Source organism: Cavia porcellus, unplaced genomic scaffold, assembly GCF_034190915.1.
Source record: "Cavia porcellus strain 051 isolate PalLab524CR breed Dunkin Hartley unplaced genomic scaffold, mCavPor4.1 scaffold_10, whole genome shotgun sequence".
Lineage (NCBI taxonomy): Eukaryota > Metazoa > Chordata > Mammalia > Rodentia > Caviidae > Cavia > Cavia porcellus.
In genome coordinates, this window is record NW_026947493.1 from 39,343,949 (window position 1) to 39,360,268 (window position 16,320).

Sequence of the window (16,320 nt, forward strand, 5' to 3'; positions counted from 1 at the left end):
TACATATTAGCAATATAGCAATTCCAGCATGAAGACTTCAAAAATACATGGATGCAGAAATGGTAAATTTAACATGAGCAGAAGATAATTGACCACATTTTCTTGCATTTGTGGTCATCAATAAAGCATGGTATGAACCTTTGGGAACAACTGAAAGCCAATATTCATGAGTAGAGGGATTGATAAGTATGAGTAATGACAGTCAGTTTGAAGTGTTACTGGTACCCTGCTGAGACAAACATCCATCTGGTTCCAGGACACATCAGGTGGGAAGAGGTGTGGCATGTGTGGTAAGAAGTAACCATGCTTCTTTCTTTTCCAGTGGTAGAAAACAAGAGCTTATCCAGGAACGGCACGTTTGGCAAAAAGGATTCAACAACGAAACTAAGTCTGCCACATTTCTATTAAAATTCTTTCCTGGCTAACTAGATCTGACAACCTTTCTAATTTCTATGTTCTATTTGTCCCTACTGTCCAAAAATTGATTTATCTTAGTATCCTCAGATTATTGCTCTCATTTTTCTCCACATAAAATCATCCATAATATCCTCCAACATCTTTTCCATTTCCTTGTTTTATTTTCTCTTGCTACACCTCTGAAGACCACATAGAACACAATCATACAATTATTTATTACAAAGAATTCAAAATTTCTTTTTCCTACCAGTTTGCATATCCTCAAGGAATTCCTAAATTCCAGACTTTCAAGGTCTGTATGGGATGGTGAGGGATGGAGGTAGCAAATTTAGAGAAATATAGTAAATTTACCATAATATTTAATGTCTGGAAGCTTTTTAATTATTTTCCATTGGGGGAAAGATTCATTTATAAGTAGTTACATGTATTTATTGAAGAGCTACTGTGCTAGACATTGTGGAAAATAAAAATTTCAAGACACAGACTCCCCACTTTCAGGATTGTACCCACTGACTATGGAACTAAAATATAGCAGAGGTGATACTTTTGTGTTTCTCTACACACATAGTACATGCACAAAATACTTCTGAAATCCAAAGGAGGAAGACATTACAGGGAACAAGGGGTAGAACTGAAAGTCTTCAACATAAAAGCGATGAGTGGGAAAGGAATGACATTCATTTCTAACATCAATAAATAAGAAAACAAAATCTGTGTTCAATCATTTTATTTCTTCTAATCTTCAGATCTAAGATGAGTTTTCCATGAAAAACATTATGAATTTGTTTCATTGTTATATTAATCAAATGTTGCATAAACAATCACATACAGAATGAAGAACCAGAGTCATGCATATAAAATCTGTGGTTTTCTAATAGTATCATGAGTAGCAAGTGATTTTGACAGTTTAATCAAGGAATTATCCAAAACTGTTCATTAATGCATTGAAAACTTTCAGGGAAAGATATAGCATTGTTGAAACAAAGAAATATTTCCAGTATAATACACAGGGAACTGATAAATCAGGGATTTCGCCTCTGTAGACTGAGATTTAAAGTGATGTTTGCTTTTCCGAGCTGGAAAAAAAAAGGAGAGAATTTATAAAAGATTGGATAATAAGGTTTTCTAGACTACTTTAAAATATTTCTTCCTGCAATCAGCATTACAAAGTAGAATAAAAACTAACAAGACCTACAATGTCTCCAATGTTTTGGTTTTGTCGGTTTTGTTCTTTACTATTTTGTTCAATTGTATTATAACTAATGATATAGGCAATTCTATTAGAAATAGCGGGAGGCATTATGGTAACCATTGATGATCACCTTGTATTATGTTTTTATATTATATATTATGTCCACCCTTTTGACTTGACCAATTCTGTTCTGTTATGTCTCATTTGGTTTTACTCTCTTCCAAAAAAGCAATAAGAACCGTGGGAGCAATGAAACCCAAAATGTGTAATACTCATTGTACAAAAGAGAGGAAAAGAAAGTGCTCTAAACTATATAACTGCATGTATATTTAAGTGTATAAGATAGAAAATGATATCACAGAGTTTTAATTGGATCATTGAACAGAACTGTTTGCAGTATCATTGTTGGAATGTCCACTCTACAAGCTTTAATTTTGTGACTTGAACAATTATTTTTAAGATGGCAATATGTAATCCATTAACTAGTGATTTCCTACTGTTCATTTTTTTCTTCTGTAAATCTGTATAACTTGTACCCTTTCACTGTTTTTTTTCTTTTCTCCTTAAATAAATTAAAAATAAATAAATAAATAAAAACCAACAAGACAAGAAACACTTTTTACAGGGGTTCCCTCAAAATATAGTAATACTAGGTTTAGACACAGTTATCTTTTGATCCAGTACCTGTGCTTGACCCATACCCAGTCTGGGTGGTCCTCACTCCCCATCCATTCACTCACTAAGTGGGTACCTGCTTTGTAAGAGCCTGATAAACAGCCTAGAGATGGAACTATAGATAAGACAAGGGCCTAATTTTCAAGAGGTTTAGAGGCCAGTATCTACACAGAATCAGATGGTTTTATATTTTTAGTTTATCTTCACTGAGATGCTTCAAGAACAAAAGAGATGGAGACAGTGGTGAAGTGCACGCAGGTGGAAAAGTGGGGCATTTCAGGCAAGACAGAATTAAAAAAAAAAAAAAAAAAACAAGGGAGTAGAATGAGGTCTAGCCTGACTAAAGTTTCAGTGTGAGGCTGAGAAATAAGACTTCAGCCTAAAATTCAAGTACACTGAACGCAGGCTCCCAAAACCGCAGTGAGGGCTGCTCTGCCCACTTCTGTGCTCCTTGGTTCTCACGCACAGCAGGAAAATGGTCCTTTGGGCTAAAGCCAAAGCATAGAGAGTTCTGCGTTTCCTTAAACTGGCATTTTTGTCGTGAAACCATCCGTTCAAGGGAGCATAATTCTACAGTAGAATGAATTCAGTGGGGAAGAACCTGGCTTCTGAGTAAGGGCAGCAAGATAAATAAAAGTTGGGGGCAAAATCGAGCTAAGAACACAAGGTTCACTTGTATCTTCAACTGACCTGGCTCCCTCAAGCGGTGCTATATTCCTGGAGAGTTGTGTCTCTACCTATCAGTCTCCTAAAAACAAGATCTACAATCAAGCTCCATATTTAACCCACTGACCTAAAATAGCATGGACATTCTGTGTTTTCATCACCAAAAAGCAGGCAAAATTTATTAACTTTCTCCAACATGGCAATGCTTACAGATAATTGGTTTTAAATGGTGGGAATACATTCATTTAATAATGCAGTCTTGAAAAATTAACATCCAATTCTTACAAGCTGTTACCATTCAATCATTATTCCTAAAAAAAGTAACTGAGTAGAATCTTAATATAAAATGTCTAAGAAATTGTTCAAGAATAAAGTCCATCATAGCATTATGATACTGTTTTTAAAAAATCATTCTGGTTTTATTGGAATACTAACTCTCAACTTCAGATCTTTCATATTATTTGATATTTTTAGAGTTAAAAATACATACAGGCCATATTGAACAGTTGTAGAGCACAAGAGTATAGAAAATCAACAAGTAACAGTAATTTCCTTCAAAACTACACTAGAGTGATAAAATTATGTAGTCATATACCTACCTTCAGAAACAAAAAAGTCTGCTAAGTAAAATGCAGTTTTCACAGCATCAGGTGCACGGGAAATGCCTCTTAAGTTTTTCCATTCATAAGGTGGTTTCTCGGGATGCCATTGGACACCGTATATTGGATACTTATACGCTGCAAGAAGAACAAGATCAGTAATTACTAAGAATAGCCCAATATGTTACTTATAACAAAATTGTATCATGTCCTATGTAAAACAATACTTTATAATCTACCACATTAAACAAATAAAATTGCACATCAAGACACAAAGGATTCATGTTCACATTTAATGTGAAAATCCCAATAATACAGCAGACTGATTTGCAACCTTTGCACATTCTCTGCCACTGAACTATATCCCCAGACTCAAGTGCACATTTACTTAGTGACACAACTCTCTTTTATGATGGGACTCTTTTCTCAGGGTACCCTCTTCGTACCATATTTCTATCACATAATGACCACTCGTTTTGGAATAAACCATGCCAGCACTTTGGGTGTCCTTTTACATCAGCTAATTTGTATCAGCCTAAAGGTATGTTTTTCTAAACCTATGAAATGACTCATGACTGAAGTGCTGATTTTGAGTTTCTAAAAGCTTATAAGCTTATAATTGGTAAAACCATTATCTTCAGAGCTCTTAGATGTCTGTATAGATACATGGGTAACAATCACTGGAATTTGTTTCAAAAAATAACTCCACGTGGGTATAAAGTAGGTATAACAAGAATGGCCACATATGTGCTGATAGTTGCTGAAGCTGAGAGGTTGGTACATGGGGCCCATATATTACTTTCCCCACTTTACCTATGTTTAAAAATTCTACAATTTTTTAAAAAGATGAATGACTATGTATTACAGTTAACCTCTGGAAATCTACAAACTCAACTCTTTACATGCACATTTCCTAATTTTAATAGAAAAAAAACTTTTTTTTTTTTTTGCTTTGGAACTGTAACTATGACAACCACTAGAAAGTGCCTGGAGAATGAAAAGCATCACCTGAAAGGAGAGGTAGCTAAAAGAAAAACTATCGTACTCTCACATTCCACCAGTCCCTTCTACTGGACACTATATCACGGGAAGGAAAACATTTTATCCCCATCTCCATCTGGTTGAGGTTCAGTAGAGCCTCATCTCTGTTGCCTCTCTCTCATGATCATGCATTTTCTCTCTGATCAGAACCACACATGAAGGTACCAGCAAGACATTCGCAGGCTGGGTGAAGAAGGAAGCAACTGTAACCCACAGTTAACTGAAAGATGGATCTTCTGTGCTCACTACAGCAGCACGTACACTGAAATTGGAAAGGTGGGTCTTCTGATTCACATCTCTGATATGTGAAAGTATTACTGGATTAACAATGTCGTAAGTGATAAACTGATTACAATGAGGGATTCTTCTAAGTGAAATATATATAAATACATATGTATGATATATATGATCTAGATAATAGATACGTGATTTACTGTTACGTGCTTTACTGTTTTAGCAATCACATGAGTAAAAGACCAACACAGTTTCCTGACCACTGGAGAGGCCATGCCCTGAGTCACTAATCTGAAACAAAAGTAATAAAAGCAGAAATGCATAAACAACAGAGCCTCCAAAGGTTCCTATCTTAGAAGTGTCATGTTCAATTTCTCTTGAGATTTACGGAAGCCAGGGAAACACAGAGCACAGTAGCACAGTTACTGTTCTCAGTGAGCTCTCATGCTGGGGGGAAAAAACTTGAACAAAGAGGTGCAATAAGAAATATTCCTAAGAAGCACAAACCAAATGTAAACAGTACTAAAGATGTGGAGAGGGAAATAATGGTAGAGAAGACTTTTCAGAGTACAGCTGACCTGAGTCTTCCAAGATAGGCTGAGAGCTCATCAGAAGGGAATGGGGAGGAATGGAATCTTTTTGAGAAAACAAAAACAAACAAACATATAAAAAAAAAAAAACAAAAAAACAAAACATGAGAAGCAGCAGAGGTAACACTGCTATGTGTTAGTCCTTACAGGAACAAGGGCTAGGGGAAGGCAGACAGAATATGTGATGTGAATGACCTGGTAAATCTAGATGCCATCCTCTAGTGACGAGCCACTGAGGAGCTCTGTTCAAGCAAGAAGATCACACTGGTATCTCAGCGGGACCACTAGTGACCGACTTGAAAATGGATGTGTGGAATAAGGTCAGGAGGTAACCCAGGCAGAAGGTAGTTAATCCGGAAGTAAGGTGAGATGGACTGGATAGGCAAGAGGAGACATACTCAAAAAAAATTGGCAAGCAGAAATCGGCATGAATTTTTCAGACATGGAGAATGAAGGGAGAAAGTCAAGGATGCCTCTAGGCTTCTAATTCTGGACAATTTGGGAAACTGTGATGTCCCAACCAATGTAAAAAATACAGGGGGGAAAACAGGGTTGAAAGATGATAAACTCACTTCAAGTTAAGTTGATCAACACTTCTCAGAATATCCTAGCTGAGTATTTTTCTATACACTGAAGTCCCTCAACTAGATTGACCAATTTGTTATGGTTTGGATGTGTGCACCAGAATTCACGTTAGAAACAGTCTCCACATCATATGTTAATGGAATGTGAAAGTGGGAAGTTGAGGAGTAACTAGGATTAGATGAGGATGAAGGTGGGACCCCATTAGAGCATTGGTGGATATACAAGAAGAAAAGTACCTTGAGCTCGCATGCCTGCCCCAGCCCCCTAAACGCACTCAGCAATGTTAAGACGCAGTGAGAAGGCCCTCACCAGACGTGGCTGTGGACAACAGCATCGTGCTCTTGAACTTTAAGCCTCCAGAACAGTGATGTAAATAAACCTCTACTCTTTATAAACTATGTCTTCACTTACAGAGATCAAACACAGTATTATGACCAATCTTTAAACCATACGAATCACCCCCTTTACTGTACTTTCTTTTACTCCCGTGCCTTGCCCTCTCCTGTGCTTTTCATCAGCCCTGGCAACTCAAATTCAAGGTGAAAAGTCCACCTCATTAAAACACACAGAACCCTCTGTGGGCTCCTTTCTCACTTCTACTTGAAGTTATAAAATCTTTATAGTCATAAAATATTCTGTGTCTCATGATTTTAGTATTGAAAGTTTGTGCAGGGTTGATTCTCTGCTATTTCTGCAAGTTATCATAAATGGTACTTTGGTTCCTTGTGTATTAGAGATTTGGGGCCAAGAAATTGTCTGAAGCCTAGAATGAATATGTGGTCTTCCCAGCAGAATTACTTATACTTGGTTCTGTAATATATATGTATGCACCAGCAGTCTAAGATAACTTCAAACAAAATGCTTGAACTGAGATCTGTCCTACTTTCCAGTTAGAATAATGCAGGCCATACTAGGAAACCAGTCTATCATCACGAGAGCTCAAGGTTTAATTTACTGCTCCCAGCTTCCTGACTTCAAGCATGTTCAGGATGTCCAGCTCCCTTGCAGCTCTGTAGTCAGGATTCCAGGTGTAGTACATAGCCTTGTAGGTCCCCTCCATGTAGTGGATCCCAAGCTTGGTCTCCAGGTCAGCTGATTCAACAAAATGCTGCTTTCTATATGCCTGTCAACTAGAGAGCCTGGGGCTTGAATAGCCTTTTTTGACTCTTCATTAATGAATTCAGCAAGATGTTCTTCTATATCAGTTTCTGATTTTGTTGGTGTCTGCAGCAGAATCTATCAAGGCCTTTAATCTGCCCTTGTGCTACACACAGAAGTCATCTGCTTCATTTTTTCAACCCCTCCCTCTCAGCCTACCATTTTTTCTTTTCTTCATCACCTCTTTCAACAAAATATCAGGAAAACTGATTTGAAATATGGATTAACATCCCACCAGTCTCCATAAATGCCCTCACTTTCATCTTCAGGCCTCAAAATAATATGATTCTATTCCTAAGCAAAGAGACACATAAAATCTAAATAAAGTATACAAGTTACAGTGACTCATACCTTCCATTGATGAAACAAACTCAGTCGTGCCATCTGTGTTTGTAGTTAATACATTGAAAAAGTTCTTTAACTTCTCATTCGTTGTAAAATTCTAGAGTATAAAAGTAAAGGAAAATGATTAATTCTGTATTTAATCTAAATACATTAATTTAATTGTTGAACTACCTTCACAGAGAGGCTCCACTTATGGAAATTTGCAGTCAGAGGTTCTGCTGCTAATGACTGCAACAAGTCAAGAGGAAAATTTTTGAACATTCTGCTCTTCGTCGCATCTGAAATAATTAAGCACAAAAAAAATTTAAACACAAGGAAAAAATAAAATCTTAAGTTACAATATTTGTAGCCAAAACATGTTATCAAGTCATAATCAAGATGACTAAATGATAAGCAAAGCACATCATTTTTGTAGAACTATTCCAGTTAAGTATAAAATGTGTTTAATACAAATTCAAATATCCTCCAGATTAAAGAACTTTTCTTTTAAAATTTTAATACAAATAGAAAAAATTATTCCCATGTGAGAATTCGTAGGCCATTGTAAAATAAGCAGAAAATCTTATTAACTCCAGAGTTCTAGACATCTCTGAAAAAGATAAAATTTTCCATACTTTCCTTCCCAAGAAAAGATCTAAAATTTCTAACACGTTTTCAAAGGTATTTCAGATATAAAAAGTTAAAAAATTACCAACAATGTAAAAAAACATAGTAACCAAGCCAAGGAATTTCTGTACAGTAAACAGATCAAAGAAGCAATATATTTTAATGATCAACAGTAAAGGTTCTGTAGTCACACAAACAGACTCAAATACCAACAGAGTATTAAAAAAAAAAAATTTCATTGTGCTCAAGGTTCAAATGCCAGATGTTCCAAGCAGATCCTTCACTCTTGCTAATGGCTTCTGTGAGAACTCCAGTATCTTGACATTCTGCTTTTTTATGGTATAAACTAGGTTTTGCCACAGGCCACCAAAATATTCTGACCTAAAACATATTCTTCTTAAAAGCTTGCTATAATGATTTAGTGAGACAAAGGAAGAAAAACTTTCAGAAATATAAAACAATATATAGGTTCTATGTCAGAACAGAAACAGTGGGTAGCATGCAATCATAACGATCCAGAGTTAAGTCCCCAGTACCCTTAAGAATCAATACCTACTCACACTGTAGTATAAACAAAGACCAGATTTGACCCTTGTTCTTTGAATTTTCTAAGTTGTAAGAATGTCTTTTTATACTGAGGAAGTGATGGAAGTGGGCTCTAGATTATTTCAGGAGGGGGCAATGACCACATGATTAGAGGACTGAGACTGAGCCAGCTGCACTTGCAAGGACAGGAAGAAGGGCCGGGGACTGAGTTTAGTCATGTGGTCAGTCATTCATTCTATCATGATGCTCCAATAAAAACTCTGGACACTGAAGTTCATCGGCATTCTGATTAGTAAGCAAGTATAGCACTTTCTTGATTTCTGTATGTCATTCTAGAGAAACATGAAACATGATGGGTCCTTGGAATTCTAACCTTGTAGTAGCTGGTAGAAAGAGTGGATTACCAAGGAATGTGACATACAACTAGCATCTGAAATAAGACAGTCTTGTTGGAAACTGTGCCCTTTAACTTGTGAGATCTACACTAACTCCAAGTGTTAAGTGCCAAAATTAAATTATAGTATATATATCCTGTTGAGGATGAAACAAAGTACACAGCCAAATGGAAAGTGTTAACACTGTAACAATAAATACTAATATTTTAAGAGTTGGATTTAAAGTACTTAGCCTACTTGCTGGAAAACACTATCATATTTGACATACATGAAAGCCTTAAAATAGGTAGACACTTTTGCAATGAACAAATTCAAACTAAGAGATGATATATAATTCCCCAAGGGGGAAGCCAGAAAAGTAGAGCTCTAAACCAGGACCAATTTCTTAACCACCCATTGTCCTGATATCAGTTGAAGCAATGAGCTAACAAAATTCTAAATTCCTAGTCAAACAAGTTGATACACACTTACAATCCCAGCTTGGCAGACTGAGGAAAAACTGTCATGAATTGAGGCTAACCTGTGGCACATACAGAGAACTCTGAGAGAGAGGGAGAGGGAGAGGGAAAGAGAAACAGAAAGAGAAAGAGAAAGAATTCAAACTTCGTTAGGTCGTCCTCCCAAATGAATACAAGGATGATCACTCATATCTTAGGTCTGCATAAGTAAGTTTAAAACATTATGAGCATTTTTCTTTACTTTGATACTCCTGCTTACTAATCTTGTTCAAAAGCATGCTTACGATGTTTGAGAGACATAAGCTCACCTTTAGTGAAATTCAGTGGCAGTGTGATATTCCCAGTTTTTGTCTTAGTTAGTAAATTTTTTCCACTGACCAGATAGGAAAGCTCTTCAAATCCAAGGCATGTGCCCCACACAGGAAAATAGTCTCCATCATCAAAACTCTTCACAGAATAAGAGAAAGAGAAAATTATGTTGATTCACATTTTTCACAAAAATTATACATGTGGTTAGCCATTACCACTAGCTTCTGAGTAACGGATGGATTTCTACAAAATTTTCTAGGATCCGAAAGTAGACTTTCAAATAACTAATTAATCTGTACTCAGACTAACCTTCCACACCAGCTAGAAAAAATGAGCTGTGGCAACACTGTGTTCTTGGCCCAAAGACTACAAAAAGGTTGTTTCGCATAGCTATTAAGTTTTTGAGCGGGTATATCAAATGGTAAAAGCAATTATTTTGAGAAATACTAAAACAAAAGTTGGTAAGATACTAGAACCAGAAAGATTAATTAGAAAATGGCTGTTAATAGTTAAGGAGAGAAATGTAATGGTCTAAACTATGGTACAGATAGGCCTAATGTGAAATATGGCAAAGGAAAAATCAGAGGTGCTGCTTGGTAAATCAAAGTGGCTTCAGATAACTGTGAGAAAAGATCAGATGGAACTGAATGAATTGGGAAAAAGAGCAGATTTTAAGGAGATAAAAATCAGTAACATTGACCTGGTCATGATGCACACCTGTAATTCCAACTCTTGCCAGGCTGATGCAGGAGGATCGTGGTCAATTTAAGGCCAGCATAGACTACACAGAGTTTATTATCAGTCTGAACTAAAAAGTGAGATCCCGTCTCAAAAACAACCCAAAAAAACAAAAAACAAAAATTAAAATAAAATAAAATAAAAAATCAGAAACATAAGAAAAATGGTGAATACTTTAAAAAAATATAAGAAGGAAAAGGGAGATAGTTCACCTCAAGCATCACTTGGGCAGTACTCTTTGTTTACATACTGACGCTCCTGAGTGTCATCACTTAGGTAGGTGTCATTTCAATCAGTCAATTCTTGGTCACATGAGACACATTTACAATTTATTTCTAACACTGTGTTTGCCTTTAATGTTTAGTTTCAGTGAAATCTAATAATAAGTTCTGGTTATTTCCTGTTAATAATTTATGTTTATTTGTGAAAAGTAGCCTATAACTATGTGCTACAATTTACAAAATCTCTCTTACCATACATATATCAGATGAAATTTTTATACTTCTACAAAACTCAGTGATGATCTTTTGCAGTACAAAACAGACACATTTAGGACACTGAGACTGACTAGGAAGGAAGTGTTAAGAGATTTGCAGAGGAAAAAACTGAAAAAGGGAGAGATATGAGCTGATCAGAGAGGAAAAGTCTGTGTTATGAAATGAGAAGACAAAATAGACAATGTCTACTATTCATAATATAGAGATGTCAGAATTTGAAAGTAGAAAGGAAACTAAAAAATCCCAGTAGTGGTCAAACATAATAATTCTATGAGTGGTAAATACAGAGTTGACCAACATTTAACAAACTATCCTGTAATCAAAAAGCAAGGAAGAAAGTATTTTTGTAAAGTTTTATGTGCCTTCTTAACCAAACATATGGAACTCATTTGTTATTTATTCAAAACAAGGGGATTCAAAAAGTTAGCTACAATTTAGATTATGTCTAATAGTCCAAATAACTGAGAAGTACAGGACAGCAATACACCAAGCAGGATGTTCTTATCTATGCCTTCACCATTGTGTTGAATGGGTAGACATTTTATTGAAATTATAAACTCACACAGGAAAAAAAGAAAGGTCTGCATGACAGAATAAAATGTATCATTCAAAGAAAGACAATAATGCACAAAGAATTCGGAAAGTGACTAAAGACTATAGTCCAGACTATAATGTTGCATTGTATATGGAACATTTTAAGATATACCATGAGCAGAACAATTACTGAATAAATTTAATAAAATTGTTTTATATTTCCTGTTATAGTATCTTATAAAAATTAGCAAAAAATATGCAATTTTTGGTCACCCTTCATTTATGTAACTGGACTGTGAAGTAGTTAAGCTGCATGTGCTCATACCAAGATGCCTAAAACTAATGAAACTTGGGCGGGAGCGATCACTGTTGGAGAATGGTGTATTATAGGTTAGGTGAATGAGATGAGAATAACTATAAAGGAAACAATACCATATGCTTAAAAAAAAGAATTATTCTCACAGAAACTAATAAAACTCCCCTGGAATAATAAGAAATTACTGATATACACACCTGTTTGGACAACTCATAAAATATTTTGGAGATATTGGCATAATTTGATGTTACAATGTTAGAACCTCCTCCAGGAAAAAGGATTCTAAAACATCAAATAAGATGAATTTTACCCACATATATAAACAAAAAATAAATCATCTTTTCACTTCAAAGTTTTCCTTAATACATTAAGGATCATTAAATAAAATTAGAAAACTAAATAAAATAATAATAAAATTTATAATCTTAGGGTTATTGACCATAGACACTATAGTTAGTAACTTTAGTATATGTTCTTTTAAAACTTCTTATATAACAAAGATCATCAATGTAAGAAAATTAGTGTAAATAAATAGTGAAGACGCAGGAGAGTGTCCAAAGCTACAAAGTTAGAAATCAAATGGTAACAAAATTTCAGGTGTAGCTAGTTATATTTTATTGTGCTTTGTTGTTTCCTTTAGTACTAAGGGCTGAACCTAAGGCCTTGGACATGCTAGGCAAGTGTTCAACCATTAAGCTATCTCCCCTGTCCTATTTTATAATTTTATTTTTTTTAAAGATAGAGCCCAGACTAGCCTTGGATAAGTAATACTTCTGCTTCAGATTCCCAAATGGCTGAGATCATAGGTCTGTACCACCACTACCCCACTACTTGTAGCTAGATTTAAATTAAGATGATCAGTTGTATCAAATCAGCTGCAGGAGCATAATTGTGAGTTTTAACTCTGAAATAATTTTTAACTGTAAAGAATAAAGCAAATATTAAAATGTATTCAGACTAAAATATCTACAAGTATTTGCTTCTTAATCATCAGTCTGAGATCACTTCAGAAATAAGCACTTAGAAAATCTTTAAAAAGAGCACAATTACTCTTACAGAAAAGTATTTAAAAAGTGAACTACATTTAATTTTATTTTACTTGATCCATTAAGATGAAATTCAAAAAAATAATTACCATATTTTTGCACCAGCCTTTTAAATTAACTTTAAGTTATTTTTAACATGTCATGATATTCAGTTATGTCATATCCAAAAAGGATTGATATTATGGATATCCAAAAAGGTTTGACCTCCTTGGTCAATAAATTTGAATTAAATATACATTTTTGAAAATATTTAGGTATTTAAGATATAAACAATAGCTTTTGAAATTGTTGTTTATTCAAGAAATACATTCTGCTGCATCTTCTATGAGTAAGCCATGGTACTAGCCTGAGACAAAGATAAGCAACTCTTGCAATTAGGGTTGCTCTAGTATAAAACATTTAACACCTATGAAAAAGACATTTGCCATAAACCCATGAAGAAAAGCCTACAATTAAAAGTGGCTTAATCAAGATTAATGAGTAGCTTTCTCTTTAAATTGTCAGCATTTAAAATTCTGATTCTGTCCCAAAGGAGTCAAAGACAGTAAATGAAACATATATGCTCATGATTACAGCAGCACAACTCGTAAGAGCTGTATCTTAGAAGTGGCTTATATGGTCACCAACAGATGGAGAGACAAAGAAAATGTGGTAATCGTGCATAGTGGAATACTACTTTGCCATAAGATAAATATGAATTGCTTATAGGAAAAATGGATGCACCTTGAGATCATAATGGTAAATGAAGTAAATCAGAACCAAAGTTTAAATATCTCATGATTTTGCTTGTATATGGAGCCCAAAATGTGTATAAAAAGCAAAATAAAAGAAGAATAATAGGAAAAAAGAAATAAAACATTTGGAAATGTGAGGGGGATCAAGAGATGGAGTGGGGAGGAAAGGGGAAGAAGCTATTAAAGATTTAAGATGTGTTAGCTACATGTAACAACTCCCCATGACAAGTGTAATCATTACGTACCACAAATGTACTAATAAAAATAAAAGTTTTTAAAAGTCAGCAAAATGTTGCTTCTAATCAAATTTGGTTTATCTATCCCTAAAGTTCTTTCATACATTGAAACCTGAGTGTCTCTCGCTGATGACAAATTCCTGGAAAGACAGAGCTCTGTCTTTTCATCTCTGTATTACCCCACAAAATAGTATAGTATAGTAACAGGAGGTCACTGAAGGTGTTTCTGCAGTTGCATTGGACTATTGTCTTTTTTTTCTACTGACATTCGGAAATAGTACATTATGTCTCCTGGTTTCCACACTTCAGAGTCTAGCTTCTAATGCCTGTGCTGTGGAAAAGTTTAGGTCAAAGGAAGCAACAACACAGGAAATAGGAGGAGAAAATCTAAAAGAGATTCTTTGGTCAAGTAAGAACCATGGTTACTTTTCATGAAGACTCAGGTACATCTAGACAAGCTGGCGACCAAAAATATTTATTCCTATTATAAAATTACCACTGCAGATACTTTTCCAAATAGAAATGTATCTTGGGGGAGGGAAAGAAGGAGGGAGGTTCTTCCATTATATTCTGGCCTGTATTTATTTTTGTCATTGTTAAAGTACTTTGCACACACCAGGCATTGTAAATGTTTTACTAAATTGAACTGACTTTAAACTTTAAGTATCTACTAAACTAAACTAAACTGAAGACAAATAACTTTGGAACATACTTTAAAAAGAAAGTCAACACATAAACATTTTTTCCAACTAATAAAAACAAACGTCTTTTTTTAAAAAGGTTTACAGTTAAGAAGAAGATGATGATGACAACGACGACGACAACTGCTTCCCACTGCATTTCCATTGAGAAGCAACTATTGCTACAATTGGTCATGTTGATTTGGTAGAAATATGCTATGCCTACTCATTCACCCAGATCACAATAAAAAGCAAAAATAAGTATACTCTATGCACCATAGCATGTCTTACTTTTTTCATAAAATAATACTGTTCACAACATTCATGACGAAAAGCAGCATCTATATATAACTTATTTTTAACTACTGAAAAGTATTTTATAACATGTATATAGTCTGTTTCATTTTTTTCCTTTTTTTTTTTTTTTGTTGTTGTTGTTTGTTTTTGAGAGAGTCTCACTGTGTATTCCAGACTGACCTTGAACTCACTATGGTCTCATATTCATGACAATCCTCCGACCTCAGCCTCAAGGGCTGAGATTACAGGCATGTACCACCATGCTCCATTCTAGTCTGTTTCATTTAACCAATTTCCACCTGATAGACTGCTAAGTAACTTTCTAAATTGGATATCTTTTCAGACAATACTATAATGCTTATAATAAGGCCTAACTCTATATACAAGGATGATGTGTGTATGTGTGTCACTGGAGAGTAATCCCAGGGCCTTCACACTGAGGTACGGCCCAGCTATATTTTATTTATTTTGAGACAGGGTCTTGTGAAGTTACACAGGCTGGGCTCGAACCTGTGATCCTCTTCCCTTTTAGCCTCCCACAGTGCTAAGACTACAGGTATGTATCACCACACCTGGCTTACAGAGTAATCTATTTGTAAAATAAAATTCCCTCTTAAGATTCTGGATCAAAAATATGTATATTTCTAGTTTTAATAGGTACTGGAAAACTGCTTCTAAAAAAACTGCATAATTTGTACCCCTATTATTAAAGCATGTTTGTTTCCTCATATCCTCACTATAGAATATTTGTAAATTTTTTGATCTCTGCGATCCTGCGATAGTCAAAATGCCTTTTTATTGCAATAATGAACTCTTTCTCCTTAAGTTAGGAGCAATGTACAATATTTTTCACATGTCTGAAAGTTCATTTCTATGAACTAACTAATCAAGTCTTTTGTGGTAAAGCTACAGAAATAAAAAATATTTTTTCTGTGTTTTATTCAAATTAATTCTGAAACATAACCAATTCATAAACATCCTTAGACAAGCAATACACTCTGCAACCCAAAGTGGTTACAAAATACTTAAGGCAAATTAAAGACACAAAGATTATGTTACACATGTTTAAAAAAACTGCATGTATCCACTATGTAACAATTATATATTTCCTAAATTGTCTCCTATTCTTTACAAAACCTTTGCTTCTCCTACCAAAATATTTCTTATAAAAGAACTAAAAAAAATCTGTCATACCCCACTAGATAGTGAATTATATATGGAAATATATAGAATATTTATATTTTTTATGAAAGAAGATAAATACATAAGACATTCGTACACTGTGTCAAAACAATTCACATATGCATTGTATTAAGTCAACCTACCCATTGATAGATTGGAAAAGTTCTTCATATTCCAAGTATGTAAGATTAAGCCTGAAAACAATAAAAACAGTTTGTAAACATTTATTTCTGAAACCTAAGAT

General features: G+C 34.7%; 1 protein-coding gene across 1 annotated transcript in view; it reads right to left on the reverse strand.

Moving 5' to 3' along the window:
* Positions 1–1,127: 1,127 nt before the first annotated feature.
* Positions 1,128–16,320, reverse strand: part of Ggh (gamma-glutamyl hydrolase) — a 30,082-nt gene continuing 14,889 nt past the window's right edge. Inside the window, exons 3-9 of the mRNA XM_003479953.5 lie at positions 16,220–16,270; positions 12,099–12,183; positions 9,816–9,954; positions 7,674–7,780; positions 7,509–7,599; positions 3,550–3,687; positions 1,128–1,493 (exon numbers count right to left, since the gene is read on the reverse strand). Coding sequence (XP_003480001.1) covers positions 1,372–1,493; positions 3,550–3,687; positions 7,509–7,599; positions 7,674–7,780; positions 9,816–9,954; positions 12,099–12,183; positions 16,220–16,270 — 733 coding nt within the window. The 3' untranslated portion in view covers positions 1,128–1,371. The remainder of the gene's footprint in view (positions 1,494–3,549; positions 3,688–7,508; positions 7,600–7,673; positions 7,781–9,815; positions 9,955–12,098; positions 12,184–16,219; positions 16,271–16,320) is intronic.